The following is a 26,318-nucleotide window of genomic DNA, read 5'->3' as shown; positions in this document are numbered from 1 at the left end:
GGAAGGGATGGACAAAAGAGAGCTGGAGAGTAAGGAAGGTTAGGTGGGAGGTATGGAGGAAGCGAATATTAAATGGAAATGGAAGATGGGCCTTCGGTTCAGATTTACAGTCACTCCTTATCTACAACCTCCTCTAAGTTTGTGTGTGTGTGTGTGTGTGTGTGTGTGTGTGTGTGTCAGAGCGAGATAGAGAAAGACAGAGCAGAGACCAGAAGTTGATTTATTGGAGAGGAAATTGCTAACCATCTAGCAGTGTCACTGACGATATAGATTGGCCAGCACTCATTTCCATTTCTTCCTTCAGTTCCTTCCCTCTCTTCTTCATCATCTCCTCCTCCTCCTCTCCTCGCCTCACATTTTCTGTTATCCTTGCATCTACTACTTATCTTTTAACTCTTAAGTTTGTCTGCCATCATCTCTTCTTTTAACTCTGATTGTCCATCCTCTCCTCTCCTCTCCTCTCCTCTCCTCTCCCATAAAGCTGATAAGAGGAAACCCAAAACTAGCTATGAATGAAAGCTACAGTAGTTGTGATAGCTATCATCTCAGGTTATTGTCTCTGTGGCCAAACGCTCTCTTTCCATTTTCATTTTTCTCATTTTGTGTGCAAGGAAGAGAGATAGCAATCATTTTCAGTTGTCTGTGACCACTTGTCTCATTTTCTTTTATGTGTGTGAGTGCGGGCGTGTGTGTGTGTTTGCTTTATAGTGTACAGAGTTATAGTGATGGCTGTAAGCTGTTATCAGAATATCTATTGGACAAGATGAGGACATTAAGATGAAGGAGAGAAGAGTTAACATTTATTAGTTGAAGGGACATGATTGATTATTGCAATTAAAGTGGGAATATTGTGTGTGTGTGTGTGTGTGTGTGTGTGTGTGTGTGAGTGTCCATGTGTTTGCATGTATGGTAATACTGGAAGCCCTTAGAGGCCATCCTGTGTGGACTGAACTTATAAGAAACACAAGCAGAAAAGCCACAATATGAAAAACTTTCTTCGTCTCTCCTGCAGTAACCTGAGCAACAACAAGCTGAGGGACATTCGTGACGGTGCATTTGACGGTGCAGGTGGAGTTTTGGAGCTGCTGCTGACGGGGAACAAGCTAACTGGACTGCAGGGACGCATGTTCAAAGGCCTGAGTGGCCTCAAAACTCTGTAAGTCTGCTTTACATTAGTGTGTGTGTGTGCGTGTGTGTATGTGTGTGTGTTTAACATTATATTTATGTAGGCAGTGGTCTGCTTGTTAAGAACGTTAGAATTGTGTAATTAAGCAGGCTGCATCTCACCCCACAAGTTTTAATGTTCCTCCCATCACTGTGCAGAACAGTAATGCTAATGAATTTGAAATATGCAAACACTTATTTTTTCCTTAAACAGAAAGCTCTATGTAATAATAATAATAATAATAATAATAATAATAATAATAATAAAATTTATTTGTATAGCCCTTTAAAACAGCCCAGAGGGTGACCAAAGTGCTTTACAATAAAATAAAATAAAATAAAACAGCAAAAGAACAACAGTAAAAGACAGCAATAAAAAAACACAAAATAAACATGTCATAACAATCTTAAGTGTTAAAAGCCGTCTTAAAAAGAAAGGTTTCAAGTTTTGATTTAAAAAGACCTAGGTCAGTGATGGTGCGCATGTCGGGGGGAGCTTGTTCCACAGTCTGGGTGCGGCCACCGAGAAAGCCCTGTCACCCCAATGTTTGTAATTGGACCTTGGGACCTCCAACAGACCCTGGTTTGACGACCTTAGTGTTCTGTTTCTGACTTGTGGTGTGAGAAGGTCGGATAAATAGGGTGGAGCAAGTCCGTTAAGAGCTTTAAAAACGAATGTTAAAATCTTAAAATCGATTCTAAAATGGACAGGAAGCCAATGAAGAGAGTAAAGGACAGGAGTGATGTGCTCACGTCTAGGAGTGTTCGTTAAAAGACGGGCTGCTGCATTTTGCACGAATTGCAAACGACTGATGGATGACTGGGAAGTGCCAACATAAAGTGCATTACAATAATCTAGCCTTGAGCTAATGAAGGCATGAATAGCTTTTTCAAGGTCAGCACGATTTAGGAATGGCTTCACCTTGGCCAGAAGGCGCAATTGAAAAAAGCTTACTTTAACCACAGTGTCAATTTGTTTGTCGAACTTGAAGTTACTGTCGAACGTAACCCCGAGATTTCTGACCGTTGGACTGAGTTTCATTGCTGTGAAATTAGACATTTCTGTTTTCCCAAACACAATACACTCTGTCTTGTCTTCATTAAGATGTAGGAAGTTGGATGACAACTACTGCTTAATGTCGGCAATAGCATTAGTCAAACTCCTATGTGCCCCGCTTCCCGTTAGGCCCAACAGTAAATAAATTTGGAGGTCGTCCGCGTAGCAGTGGAACGACAGATCGTGCTTCGCTATAATTGAACCAAGCGGCAGCATGTAAAGAGAGAAAAGAATAGGCCCGAGGATCGACCCTTGTGGTACCCCGCAGGAGAGAGAGGTGCTCGAGGAGGACAGGTCACCAATCATTACTGAAAAGCTTTGATCAGTTAAGTAGGAAGTAAGCCACTTAAGTGCGGTGCCACTGATGCCAACATATTCATTAAGGCGGGATAGCAGGATCGCGTGGTCCACAGTATCGAAGGACGCTGTGAGGTCTAGCAGTACTAGGATCATAGGGCATTTGGCATCAACAGACAGAGCAACGTCATTGTGTACCTTCAGCAAAGCAGACTCGGTGCTATGACGAGATCTGAAGCCAGACTGGAATTTATCAAAAATATTGTTGTTCTCTAACAATGCTTGTAGTTGTGTGAAAACAACTTTTTCTAGAACTTTGGACAAAAAGGACAGATGGGAGACAGGTCTAAAATTTGATAGACCTGAGGGATCGAGTTGAGGTTTTTTAAGGAGAGGCCGAACCACAGCATGTTTCAGGGCGGCCGGGACAGAGCCAGAGCTAAGAGAAGAGTTAATAAAAGTCAGTAAGGAGGGACCAACAACATTAAACACCTCTACCAACAGTTTAGTAGGAATAATGTCCAAGGGGCAGTTTGTGGGGTTCATATGTAGCACCACTTTTGTGAGGGTTGAGATGGAGACTGGTTCAAACTTTTCAAACACAGCAGAGTGTGGCGGAGCAATGGACAGATCGACATTTGAAATGCTACTGGCAAGTTGTCTGACAGTAGTAACTTTGTCAACAAAAAAGCGAAGAAGACTCTCACAAGTGCTGATTGAGGCATCAGCCAAGACAGAGGTGCATGGGTTAACAACTTTGTTGATTGTACTGAACAAAACTCTGGGCTGATGACTGTTCCTGAAAATGACATTGGACAGATATTGACATTTAGCCTCTTTCACGGCCCTTTGATAGTCAGTGAGGCTATCTCTTAGTATGCCCCAGGATACATGTAATTTGTCTTTTTTCCAGCGACATTCAGCCTGCCGGCAGCGTTGTCTGAGGGCACGAATAGAGTTATTTATCCAAGGGTCTGCTCTCAGTTTCGTTGATTTATGTCGTAATGGGGCGATCGAGTCCAGTATCCTAGAGCAGGTGGAGTAAAAGGAGGAGAGGATGATGTCTGGGGACAGAGGATGCATCAGATCACTGGATTTGAGAAGCTGTGATCCCATGAAGGCAGTGGCAAATTCCCCAGCTGTTGAGGAGGTGAGAATGCGGCGTTGACAAGACTGGGCAAGAGGTTTACAGGCTACAGGAGGGGCTGTGAACTCGAAGATAATGGGCAGGTGATCTGAGATCGCAGTGTCAGACATTTCATTAATGGAGATTGAGAGCCCACGGGAGATAACCAGATCCAGGATATGTCCAAGATGGTGAGTTGGTTGATCGACTGATTGAATTAAATCAAAACACTCTAAGAGGTTTTTAAAATCCGTAGCAAACTGGTCAGAGGGACAACAAACATGAATGTTAAAATCTCCACAGATCAAGAGTTGATCATGAACAGAAGCAGACTCTGATAAAAACTCTGAGAACTCTTGAATAAAGTTCTTATTATATTTAGGTGGGCGGTACACAACGGCACATAAGACAGAACATGTAAGCTCAATCACAAATAACTGTAGCTCAAAGGAGGTGTAGTTATGTGTGGGAAGGAGTCGGCAGCTAAAATTGTCCTTGAACACAGAGGCAAGGCCCCCTCCTCTACCAGATGCTCGTGGGGAACTAAAGAACGAACATTTGGGAGGGAGGAGCTCAGAGAAGGCTCTGTTGTCACCTGGTTTACTCCATGTTTCTGTCAACAACAGAAAATCCAGAAGGTGAGAGGTGAAAAAGTCATTCAGGATGAAGGTTTTATTCGTGAGGGATCTGGTGTTAAACAGGGCCATACGGATTAAATGCCGGTCAGGCTGCTGGGAGACACGACTGACCGGACGGAGATGATGCTGTATACAGCCCCGTCTGAAGGCCTTCACTGGGCGCAGGGGTTCTGTGTACACTCCACAGCGGTGTATGGTGGAGATCCGAGCTGGGGAGAACCTGTGACTGGCAATAGTGGGGATGGGGAGGGGGACGAGGCTTGCTGTGGGGGCAGAGTGTAAGGGAGATACAGAGTTACACACAGGGGACCCTGGTGAAGAGGGAAAAAATGGGTTGGAGTGGGGAACAGGGAGTTGCGGCAAAGGGGAAGCCGTGGACAGTGGAGGACAGTGGGGGGGTATGTTGGGGGAGGGCAGGGAGGCAAGTGGTTCGGGTGTAGACAGTCATGCATAATGTACTGCATGCTGTATGTTCGCTGAGAGCACCTGGCTTCCCAGCTTGTTTGGGTGAATACCATCGCCACAGTAGAAGGAGGGATGGTTCCAGAATAAATTGAAATTGTCAATGAAAGTAAAACCATGGGTTGTACAGGCCGCCCTAAGCCAGGAGTTGAGATAAAGAAGTCTGCTGAATCGCTCTGATCCATGATTAAGTGTGGGAAGAGGGCCGCTAATGAGAACAGATTTTCCACATGTTTTTATAAAGTTAAATAGTTTAATGAAGTTAGATTTCAACACTTCTGATTGGCCGCGGGCAGTGTCATTGGTCCCAATGTGGAGAATAATGCGTTTCACAGAGGGAGGGATTAGTTCAAGCAGGTCTGGGAGTTTATCCATTAGTGATGACACTGTGGCACCAGGCAAACAGTGTGTGGTTGCATTGAGGAAATGGATGTTTCTTGTGATGGAGTCACCTGCTATTATGGAGGTGAGGGGGAACAGAGAACGGGGAGACGGAGATGGAGGGAGCTGCTCTGCTGGGTCTGGAGGCAGGTGGTGGGAGGGGGAGTCAATTGGCTCCGCCCCCATGTGAGGCGTAACGGTGGTCACAGTGTTGACAGGTAACTGGCCTGGACAGGGAATACCCTTGGAGTGACCGATGATCGCCTCTTTCAAAAGCCTCCGAAGAGATGCAGAGGTTGATGATCGGGACGGATGGCGATCCACTCTCGATGACGTGCTGGTGCAGGCCGGCGAGGGATGCTCAGAGCGGGAGGCCCTTGAGGGACGCTCCGAGCGGGGAGCCGGAGCTAAATGCCCCGAGCCGGGACCCGGATCTGTCTGTGACAGTGCGTCGTTGGTGATGATAGTTGCCGGCGGTGCTGGAGTAGTGGGGTTGACAGACGGCTTGGATGTATCTGTATCCTGGTGATGGGGAGGGGTGGTGGAGTCAGCTGGATGGACCGGGTTGTCGTCTGCCAAGACGGAGAAGCAGTTGGAGAGGCTCAGAGGAGGGGGAGAGGAAAACTCGCCTGAGCCCCTCTTGTGGCTGTGGACCACAACCTCGGTCCAGGTTGACCCATGGCCAGGGGTTGAGCAGGAGGGCCGTGGACAGGTGCGGGGGTCCCACGCCATCGTATCCTGGAGGGTCGAGCTGAGGGAGGCCAGCTTTTTGGACTGCTCACTCGCTAGGTCCATAAAACTGGAAAGTAGGGAGTCCTTTTTGTGGAGTTCCTCAGAAAGCCGTCTGATGTCCTCCTTCAGGCCAGTGATCTTTTTATTTGCTTTGAGCAGTAGGGTTTTCTCATCGCTGTGCATGACTTGACGGCGACAGGTTAGCTGCTAGGCTAAAAGCAATCTCGGCAGTGCTTAGCCACAGCCCGACTTCTCTCAAGGTAGTTCGCAATAAAAGTGCAAAACCAGGGAACTGATCGCTGTAAAACTTCGTCAGGTTAAAAAGTGCTGTTAAAGCCAGATGGGAGTAAAAGGCGAATCTGAACTGTCGCTTCTAAAATTGGTTAGAAGCCGATTTAAAAATAGATTGTCTGGCAGCGTTTCAGCGGTGACAGCTAACTAATGAACAAAGTAAATGCTCCTGATGCAGGAGAAGATGAATGTCAAAAACAGGAGCTATGAAGTTATCTAAAACCTACTCTGCCCTGACAAACAAAAGACAAAATACCTGAACTCACCACAGTGTAGAACCGAAAAACTTCTGACCATTATTCAGAACTTAAAATAGTCTGCATCTACTTTGTATCTTACATATAAAGTGGTGTCTTATGCATTTGTCCTTGTCAAATAAACAAGTAAATTAATAAACGCATGTACAGCCATTAAGAGCAATTTGGGCTTCAGTATCTTGCCCAACAATACTTCAACTTGTGGACTGGAGGAGCTGCGGATTGTACTGCCGATATTCCAATTACTAGACAACCCACTCTACCTCCTGAGCCACAGCTGCCCCGCTCCTTTGCATTGTCTGCAAGATAATGAGGGTCATACCAAGACAAAAGGCAAAAGGCATTAACTTCCATTTGATCTATCACTTTGTTGATTATAGTAAGTAATATACTGCATGATAATGATTATATCTTATTTAGAATCTAGTGATATATCATGAAACTATCCCTTTACTATAATATGAATTTTGTAGATTGTTTTTTGATGGTACATTACCAACATAAATCATTAGGACCAAATTGGGTTAACTAATATTTGTGTTGAATTAAAACATAACCTTACAATACTGTTTTTCTTAACTCTCAAAGTTGCACCTTGCAACACCAAAAACAGTAACTTCATGTCTCAGATAATAAAGCATTCTAAGGGCCGTACAGATGGAGCGCTTTTAACCGCCTGGAAAACGCGAGGTCAGGCTCTGGGCGCTTCTTTTTTGCCCTTTTTTGTGCCAGCTTTCAAGAGCGTGGTGGCAGGCATTGTACCATAGCCTATTTACCTGAAATCCTGAGTGCAGAGCTGATTTTCTTCCAGGCGCTGTTTAGAAGTGTGTAGGTCTATCATCTGTGGGACGGATGTAAAGCTCTGGCAGCTCTGCACTAACATGATCAACTTCTTCTCCACATTCACCACTAATATTTACCAAAGAAGGGAGAGATATCTGTCGGCTGTGATTGATTGGTCCTTGTCACATGACATGCGATGCACGCTGATGCATTCCAAAAGTTGAACTCTGTTTACCTAGGGGCGTAGCCGGCACACCCTGAAAAACAGGCGATCAGGAATGAGTGCATGTCGCTCTGCTGTGCGTGGCATGTGCACGGCCTAAGTGCGACAAAACAAGCTAGAGAACCAAAAATGAAGTTATGGGAAATTTACCTTGGTTATTTCAAAACTGTTCCTAGTTAAGGCAGACACAAACAACTACTCTCCACTAAAAACCACACAGGAGACACAGGATATCTGTCCACTTTGTAGAGCAAGTCATTATTGTTCCATAAACAACAAAAAAGTAATTCTGACTAGATTTAAATGAAGGTGTTTTGCCTTTGCATAGCAGTACCTTTGATGATTTAAAGTGTACTTCTCCTGTTGCAGACTGTGACTTGTGTTAGCACCTGACTTATGGTGGACTTAACTTTTTCTTCTCCAGACTAAAAACAGAGCACCAGGATTGTTTACTCACTCACCCTGAAATCAAAGCTAATGACAGCCTATTGTTGTTCCCTTAATTTGGGCACCCTCCATAAATAGGCTAGCGTCCAATTAGGGGTTACAGGATAGTGTACGGACTCATGAGCTAATGTTGTCTGTGTATGCTCAGTAATGACTGGCTAATGCTATCATGTATATATATGCCGGCTAATGACTCTCTAATGGCATCATGGCTGTCTCTGTATTATGTTAAGAGGCTCCCTGCTCCAGTAATAGCCTTGCTAACTAGGTTAGCCTGTCCCAGAGATTGCTAATGCTAACTAACTCAGTTAGCCCGGTCCCACGTGACTGCATGTCAAAAGCTAATGTCATATTACAGACTCTGTCACAGTTGTCCTGTGAGGGCTGGTTTGAATTTACCCCTGCTTTCTGTTTTATCTTTTGTCCATATCATTTTAGGTTATGTTCTTTTAACCTCTTTTTCTGTCTCTTTTTATCCAAGTGTGTAAATCTGGTATTTTTCATTTAACTGTTTTATAGGCAAACTGTTTCAATAGTAACATCTTTCCTCAGGACAAACAGTAAGACTGTCTCTCATAAAGCATCCCTCAAGTGAAAGAAAAATAAGGAGTGTAATAAATTCCTGAGTCATTGGTTTAATGTTTATGATTTAAGATTTGGGTGATGAGATCTAATCATGAGACTCTGGAGTTTATGTTGTAAAGATTTTATTGTAAGCTCCAGTAAAAGGTAAAACAAAATGTGCAAACAGTAACTTCTAGCTTTTCGTTTACTGAATACAAACTGTGTGTGTGTTTCCAGAATGCTGCGGAGCAACCAGATCACCTGCATTGACAACAGCACATTTATGGGTCTGAGCTCGGTGCGTCTGCTTTCGTTGTACGACAACCGGATCTCCAGCATCGCCCCAGGAGCCTTCTCCACCCTGCACTCCCTGTCCACCATGTGAGTCTATTATGATGGCTTTGTGGTGCTTATTTTCCTGTCTTTTTTAATTCCATCCCATTATTCTTGCTATCTCTCAACATGTGCCGCAGTCACTTTTTGTCTTTATGTCTTTTTGTCTTATCTTCCTCCCCCTTGTTCTTAGTCTCTGCTTCTTTCTTTATCTCTCCCTCTTTCTCTTCTCCGTCCCTATCCTCTATTTTTCCAGAGTTTAGCACTGCTGTGGGAGTTATCTACCCTGCAACACACGTACACACACATTTGTACACATGTTGCTCTCTGGACACTGTTCTCCTCGCAGATGCTCTCCATCATTATCGACTACATTGGTCTGGATCCCAAGACGTTTGTTATCAAAGCTAAATATATCCCAGCATCTGCACACCCACTCACACACACGCACACACACACATAGGGACACACACTATAGCATCTGCAAGCTTGTTTTTATCCTCCCAAAGATGAACACACCTGCTGCGACCAAGATGCAATATATTCTTTTAGGTTTTGTGTGTGTTTGGTGTGTGTGTGAGGTGTACATGTTTTCATGTGTGTGAAGATGTTGACTGGTGTTCAGCCTGCACAGAGAAGTACAGAAAAAAATGCCATGAAGTAAAGTTATGACAAGTATTAACCTGCCACGTAACATTATTGTTAGGAAGGAAAGAGCAGGAGGCAAGGAGGCAAAAGACCGTGTGTGTGTGTGTGTGTGTGTGTGTGTTTTATCTTCAATCTTCTGACCACACGGATCTGAAGGTTGTAAATAATAGATTTTTTCAGCTTAATAAAACATTACAGGTTGATTTTTATATCTTTTCTTCCTCTTACCGTAGACACAGATGTGCCAAGCCCAAAAAAGAGTCTCCTCACATCCTCTCTAACGCTCTCTCTTGCTTTTCCTTCGTGTTTGCTTCCCTTGTTCTGCCTTTTGTTCTCTTTCTCTGTCCTGCTGTGTACCTGTCATCTTCGATTCAAGTTTCTCCTTGAGTCTTTTGGGAGGAAAAGTAGGAAACAAGAGAGGGGAAATGGGGATAGCGGAGAGAGAGGATGAATGGATGGTTGCATAAACTCAGGTTTGCTCAGTGGGGCTGTCGGTGATTATCACTACAAAAAAGGAACATATTCTATTACCATCATCCCTGTCATTTTTCAGTGTTCATTCTTTTTTAAGCCTCCGTTTTTCATTTTAACACTTGAATTTGTATGCAGCACCTACCTGTGAAAGGACGGATAGATTTTTTTAATGTCTAAAGCTTCTGTTCTTAACACTTCCTCTGTTCATTTCCTTATCTTCCCTCTGTTTTCTCCTCTTCTCTCTCACTCCGACCATTTCTAATATCAGTCTCCATTTGTAGTGCATTGTTTCCCAACAGACTTTGTTCGTTTAATTAAAAGATTAACACATTGTTAAGGAAGGAAGGGATTTAGCAAAGGTCTGGTTGCCAGGCAGCGAGGTCAATTCATTACAAGGAAATGAGGAAATAACTCATCCCTATCTATAGCAGCACCCCATTAATATTGTAGCACAAACAGCAACATGCAAGTTTGTTAGTTCAGCAGACACAGTGCAAGGGCAGTATGCCACTTTACATGTCTTGACACGACTTGGAGGCATACCATCATCATTAAGGAGATACATGTGAGTCATCAAAAATTTAATTCCCCAATCCCCAAGTCTGCATATACATATACATCGATCAGCCAAAACATTAAAAACACTGACAGATAACGTGAACAACACTGATCATCTTGTAACTGTGCAATGTCCTGTTGGGAAATCCTGGTTTCTGACATTCATGTGGATGCCACCAGACACGTTCCACCCACCTAAACACTGGGGCAGACCAGGTACCTCCCATTATGGCAACAGCACTCCCCAGTAGCTGTGGCCCCCCACCAGGACAATGTACCATACCACACCACAAAATCTGCTCAGGAGTGGCCCGAGGAACACGACAGAGACCTCAAGGCATCAACCTGGCCTCTAAATTCCCCAAATCCCAGTCTGATCAAACATCTATGGGACGTACTGTTACCCCACCTCACAACCCACAGGACCCGAAAGATCTGAAGCCAAGGCATTGGTGCAAGACACCAAGGGACACCCTCCAGAGGTCCTGTCAGGTCCTGTCCAGGTCAGAGCCATGCCCAAGGAGGACCCACTATGGATTGGTGGTACCTCTGGGGTACCAGCACATGTCCCTCAAATGTTCGATCAGATTGGGATCTGGGGTATTTGGTGGTCAGGACGACGCCTTGAGCTCTTTGTCTCATTCCTCAGGTCATCTCTGAGCAGTTTTTGTGGGGTGGCACATCGACAAGTGCTGTTGCCATGAGGGGGTTTACGTGGTCTGCAACAGTGTTCAGGTGGGTGGAGCACGTTAAGTAGCATCCACATGAATGCCAGGACCCAAGGCTTCCCAGCAGAACATTGCACTATAACAAGATGATCAATGTTATTCACGTCACCCACCAGTGGTTTTAATGTTTAGGCTGATTGGTATATACATTACATATTTGAAATGTAGCTTTTCTCTGTGTTTTGGCCTTTTGTCCACACAAACTGCATTTTAGGTCACTGAAATCACACCTTTTGTAAAACTCTGTCCAGGGTGAAGATTGTCAGAAACTCTGTTTTTAGTGTTGACGTGTTGAAGGGGAAAAACAGAAGAGTTTCCGACAGGGACGCAACAAAGTCCCTTGATTAAGCATCCCTTTGCTTTTACATACAGAACCAAACAACTGCGGCATCATGCCGTTCCAGTGTGTGATTTTTAGGTAGTGTAACGGGTGTGTCTGTTCTGTGGCATTCTCGTATCTGGCTGGGTGCACACCAGTTAACTTCTGTGGGATCTGCGTTGTGTGCTGATTGAAAGACGGACCCAGACCACAAATGTCTACTGGTTGCTCCTTTAATGTTCTCTGTACAGTGGTTGTATCTCTGTACAAGTCAATAATAAAAAAAGAACAGCTCTGTAGACAAAATCACAGACATACATTTTAAAGGAAACAAAACTAATTAAGTGAAGGAGTTAATAAAAAGGTAGAGTGTGATCTGTGATGAGGTGAACTACATGTTGTGTTGGTTGTCTCTGAGGTTGTGACATGCACATCTTACTGCATCAGTGGTGATGACACTATTTCCTCCAAGTAGATGCTGCATTTTAGTCTGGTCAGAGAGTGAATCAGAATCTTGGAGTTTACATTTAATTTCTGTAAAACACTTTGTTCTGATCTTCTTCTTCTTTGCATGGCTTTAGGGTCGCTGTTACATTGCTGCCAGTTGGTTTGGTTTGACAGCACTTCAGTTGTGTTTGCATTTTCATTTGGAAGGAGACTTTTTTAAAACAGTGCTTGTATGGACAGCATTTATTTTTTGAGAACGAAGGAGGGAAAAAAAACGTTTTCAAAAATGCTGCTGTCTGTATAGACAAGACTTAAGATTTCCATTAATCCTTTACTGTTAGTGGAAGGTGGGAATAAAGTCCTCATATTGTTGTTCCGCCTACTGTAACAGCATCCCTTTATCTAAAATAAAGTCATCACTGGACTATATTGAATCTAAAACGGCAGTGAGCTGAGAAGAAAATGCACCTAAGTACACCGCTGCTGTGCTGCTGATGCCTCCTCAGCCTTCATCCAGTTTAAATATGGTTCAGCATAAATATTACATGAGCTGTGTTACAAAAGCAACAAAATGCAATGAGGGGTGATCAAAAATGAATAAAATGTACAGATAACCTTTTCTCTTTTCTGTCTCTCTCTTTCAGTTTTTCATTCTGCCACCTCTTCCTTTCCATTCTCCATCTCTCTCTTGTTCTTTACAAAATGAATAAAAATAACTGATAACCTTTTCTTTTTGGCTGTCTTTTGTTGCCTTTCTCTTGCCGCCTCTCTTTGTCTTCCATCTGAATTTATTCAAGTGTATAGCTGACCAGAAAACAAGTTATATTTGTGTGGTTTGCAGTGTAAAGTATACCACACAAACTGCTGCCTTAATTGTTGGGATTAGCTTTGTAGATAAATAGCTGATAATCTCTTTTGCCTTGTGCCCCTTTTTTGTTGTTTTTGTAAGCTGCAGTCTTATTGATCTTATCTTTATCTGCTTAATATTAATATATCAATATTGTATTCATGAGGGCAAAATTCAGCGGACACATTTATCAAATGTGCATCATCTTGCTATGATGAATTCATGAAACTGTGCGTGTAGTGTAACCACAATTGTGCGGCAACATGTTTGAGAAGCTCCCAACACTGGTGTTCATTTCTCCTGTTTCCTTCCCTCTCTGTGTCTTGTCCCTCTTCATTTCCATAGCAACCTCCTGTCCAACCCCTATGTGTGTGATTGTCATTTGGCCTGGCTTGGTCAGTGGCTGAAGAAGACCAGGGTGGTCAGTGGAAACCCTCGCTGTCAGAGGCCAGCCTTCCTAAAGGAGATCCCCATCCAGGATGTGGCCAACCCAGACTTCACATGCGACGGTGAGCCCCCCTTCTTTACTCCCTCACTCTGTACTGACTCTGCAAAATGTTTTCTTTTCTTTCTTGCTTCATTAACACAATTAGAGATAACAGTGCTTACACATAAAACACTGTTAAAAGAGGATTAACACTAAAATACTGTAGTGAACAACACCTGAAAGTGTGTGGGACTGGTCTACCAAGTTCTATGGGACGTGCATCCAGTATTTCAACATATCTCCATACAACAATTTGTGTGATATCACATCAATTAGCGCACAACAAATGATGTTAGGTACTTAACATGAAGTCACGTAGGTTAGGTTTACGCGAGTGAAGTTACTGTGGTCAGGTTTAGGAAAAGAAAAATGGTGACAAGGTACCTCAGACTAACTTTGGCCCTGATCACACAGACAGCGTTTTAGTGGCTGGAGGCAGCTTTTTGTAATTGATTTGAATGAGAATGAAGCTTTTTGCTCGTGGTTTTTGCACCTGGTGTTTTTGCTGGAGAGCTCTGAAAAAACTTCAACTCAAAGCAGAAAAACGCCCCACGTCATCTCTTTTTTTCTCATCTTTTTTCCCATTGTCCAGCCGGATGATTTAAGAGGCGGCAGGTCAATCTGTAGTGGTCATGAAAACAAGTTTACAGTTGGTAAACAATGGAGGAGAAACTCTCGGTAGTGGTTGCTGGATATCCAGAGCTATACGGCCCGACGATAGACAGCAGATGATCAAACTGCCGCTGAGTCATCCTAAAATATGCCTGGAAACAGCCAACATTGAGGTGAAGCTCCTGGACCAACTGGTGGTACTCCCCATGATCTACCCTCTCTTTTAGGGTCTCATGTACCCACACAGATCTCTGTTTCCCTGTGCCCAACAAACTATTTACTGACAGCCTCTCACCCTCAACCAGAGCTACAGTACAGCAAGTACCCTCTGCCTCTGCTTTAGTAACTAGATACAAATTACTGTCAAATAACTAAAATCAATAGATAAACAGTAGAATGATTACACAGGAAGGTTAGAATAAGGAGGTGCGTTGTTTCCTGGCGTGATCAGGGCCTTAAAGTTCACTTGGCTTCACACAGTTCCGAACACTGATCTCAGGGAAAGTCCTGCAGCCTTCCTAATTACATGGGTTACACACGTGTTACTGGCTCATGATTAAGTGGAATTTAATTAAATTGTGGTGCATTATTTTAATAGGTAAGTGTATTAACAGTGCATGGGAACAGCCTGAGCATTTATGAATCCAAACTAAAGGTCACACTCTGAAAACCTGAAACAAATGACATGTGTCACTCAGCAGCCTGGTGTCCTGTACAGATAAGAGCATGAGTCAGGTGATTGAAAGGTGAGTTAAATGTGTCTTTGCATCATGTTTACTCATCCCAATTACTGAATGCATTCTCAGTGTTTCAAGAAACACATTCAAGGGAAATTTCCACATGGAAGGTTGTTTCATGTTCGGTGATAATGCCCAACACAACTTTTAATAAAGTTTTTAAGGTCTCTCGTGAGACATAAAGGTTGGTAATGGGCGGAAGGAAAATAAGTCTAATAAAACTGTGAAATTCGTGGAAATTCCTGCTGCAGTGGAGCATCGGGTGGTGAGAGAAAGGTCAAGACTATTTATATTATTACAACTGCAGTTTTACATTGGGGGTTTTACCCAGAGTGACTCACAATGAGTGCCCTAATTACGCTGAGGAAAATCACTTGTTCTCAGGAGGATTTCACTGATATCACAATGAAATCTTGTCGCATCCTGAGAGACCTCAAGTCTTTTCGTTTGCGCTGGACTTGACTGAAGTGAGCTTATCTTCAGCTCCGATTCTCGTCTTTTGTGTCAAACTTTAACAACCCCTCCAGATAGTCATTGCAAAACTTCCATCATCCCATGAAGCCAGCAGATACACGCACACACACACAGACATCCTCAGCAGGGTATCATGAGGACAGAATGATCAGTAACTACTGGCAAACAGCAGCCGTAGATGACATCAGCTTGTGGTTTCTACAGTGACGTTGCTGTTACCACGACGATGCCTGCCTATAGCGACCGAGGCCGTCGTCTTGGCCGCCAAGTTTGACGCCATAGACAAAGTGTGGTCTGGCTCTCATGTCTATTACATCTTTGTTTCTTTTTTCCCCTTTTTCTTTCTTTATAGCTTTACACTTTAAACTCCTTCCGATCTGCCTTTTTTCTCTCTTTCCATCTCGCTCGGCTTCCCTCTCGCTCCTGAGTTTCTTTGAATTCATTACACTTTTCTAATTTCCTGTAGCTGCTCTGCAACCATTTACTGAAAATGAGTTTGGAAAGTAGTTAGCCGGGTTGGCTCGAGTAAGGAAACTCTAAGATGGTATCAGATCTTAATATTCATTCTTGAATCCTGCACACACACACACACACACACACACACACACACAGAAATCTACCTTCAAGCACACTCAGCTGCACAAACATAAATTTGAATGGCTGATATGATACTCAGACCCTTGTACTGCTGTCCTTATGAGGACCTTACAGTTGCTGTATGCCATATCACTAAAGCTGTGGATGAGATGAAGTCTTTCCACAACTATCTGACTGTTTTTTATGACATTAAAGGAATACTTCGCCCATAAAATGACCATTTGTGTGTAACCTTGAATTTGTGAAGAAAACATGCCTCCACCAAGAACATATGGATTTATAGAGGACCATGTTTAACAACAGCAAAACTACATCAAAACTTCTGTTATTATCCGGTCGTATGCTCAGCACTTCCCAACAAATGCAGTTTTGCCAAAACCTTACTCTTTAAAACTGAAAGTGAAACATATCTATGCTCTCTTCAAAACCAGACTCCAGTACTAGAATTATGGCGGGGTGATGCAGTGTTTAGCACTGTCGACTTTCTCCCTCAGTCCACAGACATGCAGGTTAAATGGTGACTTTAAATTACCCATTGGTGTGAATGTAAGTGTGAATTGTTAGCCCTTTTTAGATAGGAATTGTGCAAATTTGCAGGAAAGCCCAATCAGTCTTCTTTCAGCATTGGCAGTATAAAAACAAAATTGGGGAGTGCGGCAAAATGCCACCTACCTACTTTTGTTTATACAGAATGCGCCTTTTTCGGGGCAATGGGGGGCATGAGCAAGTAACAAAATGTGTAGCTCAGCGTGTGACGTAAACATGCAGGAGGGAAGCCACGGCTGGTCAGTCCTTCGGTGATTCTCTCGTAAGTCGGCCCGTTCTTCACCATCCCCGTCATCTGACAGTTAATGGCCTCTACGTTTGCGAGGACAAGCAATTCCTTGTCTCCCCAGTTGCTCATCTTTACAGTGTCTGTCAGGTTTGCATTTCCCTCTTGCTACTAGCTGCTCGCTAATTCCTGCTATCAGCTCTTTCCTGTTTATCAACCGCCAGTGGATCGCACATGCAGTTTCATCAACAGCTCCTCCCACAAGTCTTCAACAGCCCCTCCCGTTGCGAAAGGCCGCCTCGGTCTGTGTAAACTAAAAGGGTTCCGCCAATATGACTACCCTACGAGGCGGAAAATTGGGCACCCTGGATCAACTCGCCAATCCGGCTTTGTGTGTCTAAATGCTCGCAGCTTACCGGCAAAATGGCCCAACATTCGCAAAAAATCTGGCAGTGTAAAAGGGGCTGTTGTCTGTCTTTGCGTGTCAGCCCTGTGATAGTCTGGTGACCTGTCCAGGGTGTATCCCACCTCTCACCCATTGTCAAGCTGGGATAGGCTACAGCCCCCCACCCCTGCAACCCTGAATAGGATAAGTGATTATAGACAATGAATAATAAATGAGTGAGCATATGACTGGATAAATGAGACTTGGAGTTGTGTGAAAGTTTTGTAAATGGATGTTTTTATATAGTTTTGCTGTTATTAAATGTGTTCCCCAATCAGTTGATAAATTATTGTGTTCGCCGTTTTCTGTGGAGGCCTGTTAGAAAGATAGTTTTCTTCACAAATGTAAGGTAACACATCATGACCAATTGCCATACAAATAGTCATTTTTTGGGTGAGGTGTTCCTTTGTTTATAAAGTGAATTTAGATTCATGTTTGAAACATGTTTAAGTCCGTTAAATAAATTTGTTTAATTATCAAAGTGACAGGAAGTTTTTTGAAAGTGAGTTGGAGCCGAGGTGACACATTAAATGCCTAATCTTAACTCTGTGCTTGTCACAATTCTAAAAAAAGTCAACATAGTACAACATACAGACAGTAGTAAAGTAGTAAATTAATGTGTAAGAACTGAGGAGCTGCATACAGATATAGAAAATCATTTGAGCTGAATGTATGTTAGTATGTTTTGGTGCCTCTGTGCTGATGACAGCTGTGGTCAGGGGCATCTTCTTTTCACACTTATCCATCCATCCCTCTCATTCTTGTGAGCGCAATATCTCAAGAACACCCAGAAGAAATTTCTTCAAATTTGGCACAAACATCCACTTTGACTCTGTGATGAACTGATTAGATTTTGGTGGTCAAAGGTCAAGGTACTATAACCTTACATGCAAAGGTCACTGTGACCTCACAGAACACATTTTTGGCCATAGCTCAAGATTCATACACTAAGTGTGACAAAATTTGGCACAAATGTGTATTAGGATAAAATGATGAAGTGATGACATTTTATATGCAAAACTTTAAAGGTCAACTTAACTGCGACATCATTAGGGCAGGCATTTGGTCGAATATTGATCTATTGACACTAATCTTGGGTGCCCACGTTGAAACTCTGGTGAGTGCAACATCCGTACTGTCCTGGCCACATATGAGTCAGGACAGACATGGATGTAAACTGCAACCTAACTGGCTGGCGGAGTCATACAAGCAGGAGGTAGTAATTCTAGTTTGACCTTGTAAACTACAGTTTAATATGGATTCTTTTCATCTCATAGTCAAACACGTTTGTTTGTTGATGGAAATCAAAGATCTGGATCATCACCAACATCAACTGAATTGTACCTTGGCTGAAGTCCCAACCATCCTCAAAGGTTTGAAGACATCCTGCTGGCAGTCAGAAAAACAAACTACCAAACAGGGTCAACATGGCCTCTTGGCCACAGTTAAATCTGCACACTCCAAAGGTGTAAATCTCAAACTGGTTCTCAAAAGAGCAGAAGCAAAGAAACGCGCACACACAAAACCAAGGTCCCCATGTCCGGTCTATTTATAGTTGAGTAAAATGACTGTTAAGTTGTCCAGAGGCAGCCGGGGGAAAGGTAAAGTTAATTGAATTTGTGAGAAGATATTTAGCGCACATTTAGATGTTAGTTCAATCAGCCAACTGTGGAGTGAGTCAGCCCACGGCTACACCTCCCCGTGGACTCTATAGCTACACACATCAGATAAGACACACACATACACTTGCACACACACTGCTCCACACACAGGCACGTAAGCGCCCATTTGCTCGACATTTAGACATTAGTACAATTAGGAGACTACAAAGTGAACGAGGAAATGGCCATAGGACAGAGGGGAGATAGCTATTTAACAAACTGAATGTGCACCAAACTCATACACTTATCCCAAAACGTGTGCATGTACATCATCGCAGCCCATGGCAGTATATGGGTACAGAGGCACAAATACACAACCAAGGAAGAGACAGGAAACAGTAAAAACTTTCTCCCTCCTAATCTTTCCTTCTGTCGTCACACACACACAAGTACACACAAACTCAGATTGCAGTTGTGTTATGATTGGCTTAGTGTCCAGTCGTCATTATCCTTAATTATGGTTTTAACTCAGCTTGTTTTACATTTGGGACCGCAGTTCAACTATTTACATACTGCAGTGCTAGATTAAAGCTGTGAGTGTGTGTGCGTGTGTGTGCGTGTGTGTGTTTGTCTGTCAGTCAAGGAAATGGAGGGCGTTTTAAGCCAAGAACAACTCTGTAGTCTGTGATCCTTCTTATCTCTGAGTGTTAAACGATTACAATCACTCAGATGTTCTTTGGTCCCCGCCATATGTTTGTGTGCACATGTGCGTGTGAGTGGAACGGAGCTGCACAGCCTGAACAGTCTCTCTAACAGTACAGCTGTTCGCTTTAACTCAATTGTTTTTCTAAAAATCTGTTTTTTTACACCATGACTAGAGGCGTGCATTTTAAGACAAAAAGCAAGTTGCAGGTTTCCCAGTCTTTAAGGGCCTGACAAACCAAGCCGACAGTCGGTTGTCATTTAATGTCGGGCCGTCATTAAGTGTCTGTTGTCTCTGCTGTTTCGTTGTGTCCTGTATTGTTGGTGCTATTCGGCCCTTGTCGGCTGTTTTTTGGTCGATTCAGTGTGTTGAATCAGTGTTCAGTGTGGAGATGATGAATGAAATCACTGTGGTTGGCAGCTCAGTGCACAAGAGGAGAAACTGAAGAAAGGAAAGCAAACACATAACTGAAGTCAAGAGAACTTGAGTTTGAAACAAAGTTAAGTCAGAAATACTGCAGTCAAAGAAAACTTTATTTCCATTGCAGTATTATTGTTGGTGGTATGGCTCTGTTCTGGGACTTCTCTACCTTTCCTAGAGGGCAGGGAGGTTTGCCTTCCTGTGTAGGCAAACCTCCCTGCCCTTCCATGCACCTACATGGAAAGCCTAAGGCAGGGAGAGCAGCAGCAAAGAGCCCCCAGGAGCAGAACAGAGCAGCATCAATGACAAACAGAAATGACACTGATAAGTCAGACATGAAAAGGAGGAGCTGGGGTGGAGGCAGGTTGCAAAGCAGCTTGCAGAGGAAGCAGCAACAGTAGGCAGGCCAGAGCAGTTTGAATATGGGCAAAGAATTGCCTATTGGTTTTATAGAAAGGAATCATGTGATCAATCAGCTGCTCCCGTCAGTTGATCGGGCTGTTTGAGATCAGCTGATGGAGCTGGGATGTGAGCTGAGCTTGACATCGTGTCCTGCCTGAACTAACACTATGCTCAATTTGTTATATGTGTTAGATTATTGTTTTAGCCATTGAGGTCTTTAGCAGAAACGGTTTGTAAGTGTGTTTTTGGTCGCTAGAGTGCTGTAAATATCCTTTGTTCTTTCAACATTGGATTGTGTCATTAATGTGATAACTAGCTAACTAGCATCTTGAATCTGTCCTGTCAATCTTTCAGTTTCCCTTTTTGAATGACAAACACAAACTACCACCCTCTGCTGGTATAGAGAGTTATTTCCTCATATGCAGGTGCAAAATGCACATGCTAGTTAGCAATTGGCTGTAGTCTTTGCGGTGTGTTCAAGTGCACCTTTTTGGCAGCAACGCAACAGTTGGCCTTCGTCGCCACTAGTTCTTTGATGTCAATTTGGTGTGTCTGGGCCTTACTAATAAAGTTTTCCAGATAAATTTGAGGCGGCATGGTGGTGCAGTGTTTAGCATTGTCACCTCACAGCAAGAGGGTTCCTGGTTCGAACGTGGGGTGAGGGGTTTGAACCCAGGGGTGGGGGAGCCCTTCTTTGCGAAGTTTACATGTTCTCCTGTGTCAGCGTGGGTTTTCTCCAGGTACTCCAGCTTCCTCCCACAGTCCAAAGACATGCAGGTTAATTGGTGACTCTAAATTGTCCGTAGGTGTGAATGTGAGTGTGAATGGTTGTCTGTCTCTATGTCAGCCCTGTGATAGTCTGGCAACCTGTCCAGGGTGAACCCTGCCTCTCGCCCAATGTCAGCTGGGATAGGCTTCAGCCCCCTGCGACCCCTAACATGATAAGCGGTAATAGAAAATGAATGAATGAAGATGAAAATGATATCATACATATTTCACGGATGCATTTCGTGCATGAAACAACAATCCAGGTATTAAAGTCACAGACTGCTGTATATGATTTACCTCAGTTTGTTGCTGTATTTCTGTGACTTTGCATAGTCATTGCAGACCGTCCCACCAACATCTGCTCAGTGTTTGTCCAGAATCATCTGAGGCGTTTTGATATCACTGTGACCTGCCTGCAGGTCCTGAGCCAGATGCTGAACCACACCAGTTAAGCAGCCTCTGGTCATTTGATATGGATTGTAAAGCACTCTTTAAAAGTGCTGAGTGCAGAGTTGATTGGAATTGACCAAGTACCACACTTACAGTTCAGCCTTTATCTCTTTTCATCCCTCTCTTTCTCTCTCTCTGCTCTCCTTTTTCTCTTTTGCCCTAACCTGTCTCAACCTCCTTCCCCTCGGTCCATCTCATTTCCTCCTCCTTTGTCCCTCCCTGTTGCTCTTTTTCTCTCCCTCACCTCTGCCTCTTTTTTAATTTATCTGTCCTCCTCTTCCCTCTCCTTCTTTCTCTTTGTCTAACATCCCACTCTCTCTTTCCCCTCTCCGTCTCTCTCCAGGTGCTGAGGATAATGGTTGTCTTCCTACGTCTGGCTGTCCTGACGTCTGCACGTGCACAGACGGCGTGGTGCGATGCAGCAACAGAGGGCTGCACTCTCTGCCCAAGGGCATTCCCAAGGACACCACGGAGCTGTGAGTCACGCGTGCACGTACACACACACACACACAAACTCAAACACAAGATGCACACGTTCACCTTTGTTCAAATACACCAACGCACAAAAGCCAATGAACATACCGGCAGACGTGCACGCACACACACTGGAACGGGCGTTTGTGTCAATGCTTACTCTCCAATAACATGCAAAGTCACAGCCACACACACAGTCACACACTGCTGCAGTGCAATATTGATGCAGCAGTTTGCCCTCTGCTGCTTCAGTAACTAACACACCATTTAGTGAATACACACAAACACACACACTCTCTCTTTTCCTTTCTTCCTGTGTGACTTGATGGGTTTAAAGGCAAGTGACTGCTGCAGGTACTTGTGTGTTGGAACGTGTTTGTTTGAAAGGTAATGTCATGAATCTATGAATCACCGCAGATAGTTTATCCGCAACACACAGTCTCATTCTGTCTAATACTTCATATTGGCAAACAGAGAGAGATGGAACGATTGCCAAAGCAGTTACAGACAGCTGAGAGGAGATACCAGAAAGTGTCCTTGGGTTATTTTGTTAAAAATATTTCGCAAGTTGCTTGTAAGAAAGACTCAGTTTTCAAAGCTATAGTGCCAAAAACACCTGTAAAGAAGCCATGGTCCACATTTTATATTTAAATTCTTTGCCAGAGCTTTTTTAGCTTTTGTCTAGTACAATAATGAGATATTGTTTTTCAGATAGGTCGCACTAAAAGAGACACCAATAACAAATAAACAAATGCTTGTATTTGTAATTATCTACAACAGTTTTAATACTTTGAATTATTTATTTGCCTTGTTATTCCCCCATATAGTGCAGCTGCTACATCTTGTAACTCGCTTTGTCCTGTTAATTTCAAGCGAGCAGGAATCCCTGTAGCAAAGAGAGACACCGATATAGGAAATGTCTATAATGATAGTAATTGTTAGAATTGATGTAGGATAAAACAAGGGTAAAACAATGTTAATCGAGATTGGGGAATTTAGAAAAAAAAGTAGGAAGACAATTTGTCGTCGGGAAGGTGAATAATTGTGCACACACACACGCAGAAACCCCTCTAGCTGTGAAATAGGTCTGCTCTGCGGGGTCAATAGCAGTGATTAGGTATTGATCAGGCTGAAGAAGACACTCCATCATACTGTCCACATGACCTACTTATGACCTGAGAGGGAGAGAGGAACAGAGAGCAAGGGATCATAAAATGTGTGTGTGCTGGAGTGTATATGTGGTTTACTTGTTTGTCACAGACGAATCAGTAGGTGAATATTGTGTGTTTATATATTTGTTTAAAGCCACATGTTGAAACTGTCTCCACAGCCTCAGCTGGGCAGGTTCACACTAACACACTTGTAATCTTGTCATCTTGTCCCGTCTTGATTTGCTGTCAGGCGAATTCAGAGCGATAATCTTCCACAGACATTTACTTATGCAGAAAGTGTAACGTAGCTGCTGGAATCAAATCAGTGTAAAAGCTAATGTGCGATGACGACGATGTTAAAGAAATTAACGTTTACTTTCCAAAGAGGTCTTGTCTGGTGCTACACATGACCTGTACTGTATTTGCTGCACATATTTGAGTCCTCATATTTGTTCTTTTTTCACTGTCACTCTCTCCTGTCAGATAAAAGCAAAATGGGATTAAAATAAAAATCGATTTAAAGATGGGATCTTGGTCTTGTCGAACAAATATTTAGCTTTGCTCTTGGTTTAAAGAAATAGACCTTCATTTTGGGAAATACATGTATTTACTTTTTTGCCAAGCGTTAGATGAGAACATGTCACTTTCATGTCTGTAAGTATGGAGCTACAGGAGGGGGGCAGTTAGCTTAGTGTGCAGACTATGAGACAGTTGCCCCATTTCCACAGAGCAGTATGGTTCAGTTCAGTTTGGTACACTTTTTTTCCCGTTTCCACTGTGAAAAGTTGTGGATGGTACCAATGGAACCGTTCTGTATTGTCCCCATTTTTGGTCCCCCCTCTGTTGGGGTACCTAGCACACAGATCTGGTACTAAAAGGTGGAGCTGTGAACACTGCAGTCTGTTGATTGGTCAATAGAGGAAGGTCACTCTGCTCAGGGCTGAGTTGTGTCTGGTTTTGAGGTTCATGTAATCACTGTTCATACTGTGGAGAGTTTTATTGGTAAATTGTAACTACAAAATGAAAGGATGTTTTGCTGCCTCTTGCAGCAGCTGGAGTCTGAGAAAAAAAAATAATTTAATTCACTGGGCTGACTGCCGGCGACTTTTAAGGTGGAACGTTAACTTGTAATGTTACTCAATGCATGAATCATGTGAATCCATCAGCACCTTCAGTATGGTGTGGATCTTCAAGCCTTTATATTTATATTAATTTAGATCGGGGTATGTGAACTGCATATATTCTAATCCTCACTCAGAGGAAAAAAAGCGTCGCTGAGCCTCGTTCCTGTGGGCTACGGCAACACTAAACCCCTGAGCTTGCCTGAGAAAGACTCAATGCACACACCTGCTATTTTTAAATATCCCATGGAGAGGGACTCTCACTGCAGCCTGTTCTATTTTGTTCTGAAAATGTCGGCATGCAGCCTCGTTCTGTGGACGATAAACAAGGTGCAGACTGATAAAGAAGGAAATACAGTGAGTGCCGGACGGAGCAGTGAGTGACAACAACCCCGCCCACATTTAAAAGTACTGTTTGTGGTGACAACGCTAGTGTCTAGGTACCATGTCTGAAGGGTTACTTTTCGGTCCAAAGGTACCATACTGAAAGTGTTTGGTGGAAACGGAGCAAATGGACCCAACTGCACAGATAAGCAAAAACTCCCTTCACCTCTCCTACAAAGGAGCAGGACACACAGAATCTGCAGTGGGCTTGCCTCGTTTTTCTTTCTGTCTTTTTTTGCTGCATGTTTTTGTAGTTATTATGCATATTTTTGCGGTTTGGTATCTCCTGGTGGAAATATTGTACCTATCTGTAGTAGCCGTGTGTCTCTCTTTGCAGTTGCTTTGCATCTCTACATGTTAATTTGAGTGACATTTTGCAGGTTGAAGAGCTTAGCATTAAGACTGAATGCAGGTGGTCACATCTGGCTTGGCTCTATTTAAAGTTAAAGGATATGCATGCCAACACTTGTGAAGCTCACAACACAATTTTACTTTTAAAAATCTGCTCTCCAACTAAATGCAAAAAAAGAGAACTTGTGGTTTTTACAGCGAGTTATATGCTGCAGTTATTTTATGACCAACAACAGCCAGAGGAGTCTTGTGGTCACTGTGAGGTTGCCAGGCAACCATCGGAGCTCCTGCACAGAAGTAGTGGGTGGATGGATAAACTTTTGTTTTGAACTTTGGAAGGAGCAGCGCTAGCTGTTTGCCCCTGTTTCCAGTCTTATTGCTATGCTAAGCTAAGCTAATACGCCACGGGCCCTCGCTCAGCTGTAGCCGAGTGGGATTGATCTTCTCATCTGTCAACGAAAGGAAACAAAAGTATTTACCAAGTCTGAACGATTTGTTTTATTCTTACTCTGTTAAGTTTGAAGCTGATCACATTCACATAGCACACAACTGAGTGAATGTAAAATGCACCATACTCCTCTGGTTCATGCAGATATGCTATAAAAAGGTAGATTTGAGGTCTGTTTCTACCAGCACAACTCAAACTCATCCCCCACTCTGCTCATCTGCCTTTCACATCCTCCCATCACCTGCAGTAATATGACAAAAGTTGCAAAACTGATGTGCTATATTTCAATTTTCTCACCCCCACAGGCCTATTTTGTATCTAAATGTATATATGTAATATATTCTGCATTAACTATGCACCTTCCCTTGCAGTTACCTGGAGGGTAATATGCTGACATCTGTGCCCAAGGAGCTGGCAGGCCTGAAGCAGCTGTCACTGGTGTATGTACCTCTCCCATGACCTTGAACAGAATACACATATCCTCACGCAGACAGTTTAGAAACATGCATCTGCTCAGCATGTTCTGTCATGTGTGTATTTGTCTGTGTGCATTTACTGTATGCTTGTATCCACACAGGGACCTGAGCAACAACAGCATCAGCACATTGGCCCCCTTCACCTTCAGTAACATGACTCAACTGGCCACACTGTGAGTTACCATGGCAACACGCACACACCTAGTCATGAATGCACACACCCCCGCCCATGTCTTGATGGGTTTTGTGTGTGTGTGAGGTTAAAAGCCGCAAGATAAATCAGTGTTTTCTTCTCTTAATGTTGATTAATCGCCCTCTCCTCTCCTCCCTTTCTTCTTCAGTTTCCTGCTTTTTCTTTTCTCTCCCATTTTTTTCTGTATCTTCATCTTTCTCTACCTTTGTCATTTCATCTTTCTTACTCCTCTCCCTCCAGTTTTTCCTCCTCTGTCCTCCTTTTACCCCAAATATTGCCACACTCCTCTCGCTCCTCTCCTGTTCTCTCCTCTGTCTTATTCCAAGCTTTATCATTGTCCTCTTTACATATTCATGTGGTATCTGGCTTTCCTGTCTTCCTGTTTCTTCCTAAAACTTCTCAAATCTATCCTTTCGCTTTTCCGCCACTCACTAAATGAACCTATTGGATAATAAGCTGCTTTAGCTCCTCTTAAA

The 26,318-nt window shown here is 43.3% G+C and overlaps 1 protein-coding gene across 2 annotated transcripts in view; it reads left to right on the top strand.

The window, feature by feature from the left end:
• Window positions 1–26,318, top strand: part of slit3 (slit homolog 3 (Drosophila)) — a 356,338-nt gene that overhangs the window by 273,387 nt on the left and 56,633 nt on the right. For both annotated transcript variants that reach the window (XM_033624492.2, XM_033624503.2), the window contains 6 exons: window positions 1,013–1,156; window positions 8,660–8,803; window positions 13,122–13,285; window positions 21,588–21,720; window positions 25,545–25,613; window positions 25,751–25,822. In XM_033624492.2, the coding sequence (XP_033480383.2) occupies window positions 1,013–1,156; window positions 8,660–8,803; window positions 13,122–13,285; window positions 21,588–21,720; window positions 25,545–25,613; window positions 25,751–25,822 (726 nt within the window). The remainder of the gene's footprint in view (window positions 1–1,012; window positions 1,157–8,659; window positions 8,804–13,121; window positions 13,286–21,587; window positions 21,721–25,544; window positions 25,614–25,750; window positions 25,823–26,318) is intronic.

Source organism: Epinephelus lanceolatus, chromosome 7 (assembly GCF_041903045.1).
Source record: "Epinephelus lanceolatus isolate andai-2023 chromosome 7, ASM4190304v1, whole genome shotgun sequence".
Classification (NCBI taxonomy): domain Eukaryota; kingdom Metazoa; phylum Chordata; class Actinopteri; order Perciformes; family Serranidae; genus Epinephelus; species Epinephelus lanceolatus.
Note: the sequence above shows the minus strand (reverse complement) of the source record. Positions and strands in the feature narration are given on the sequence as shown.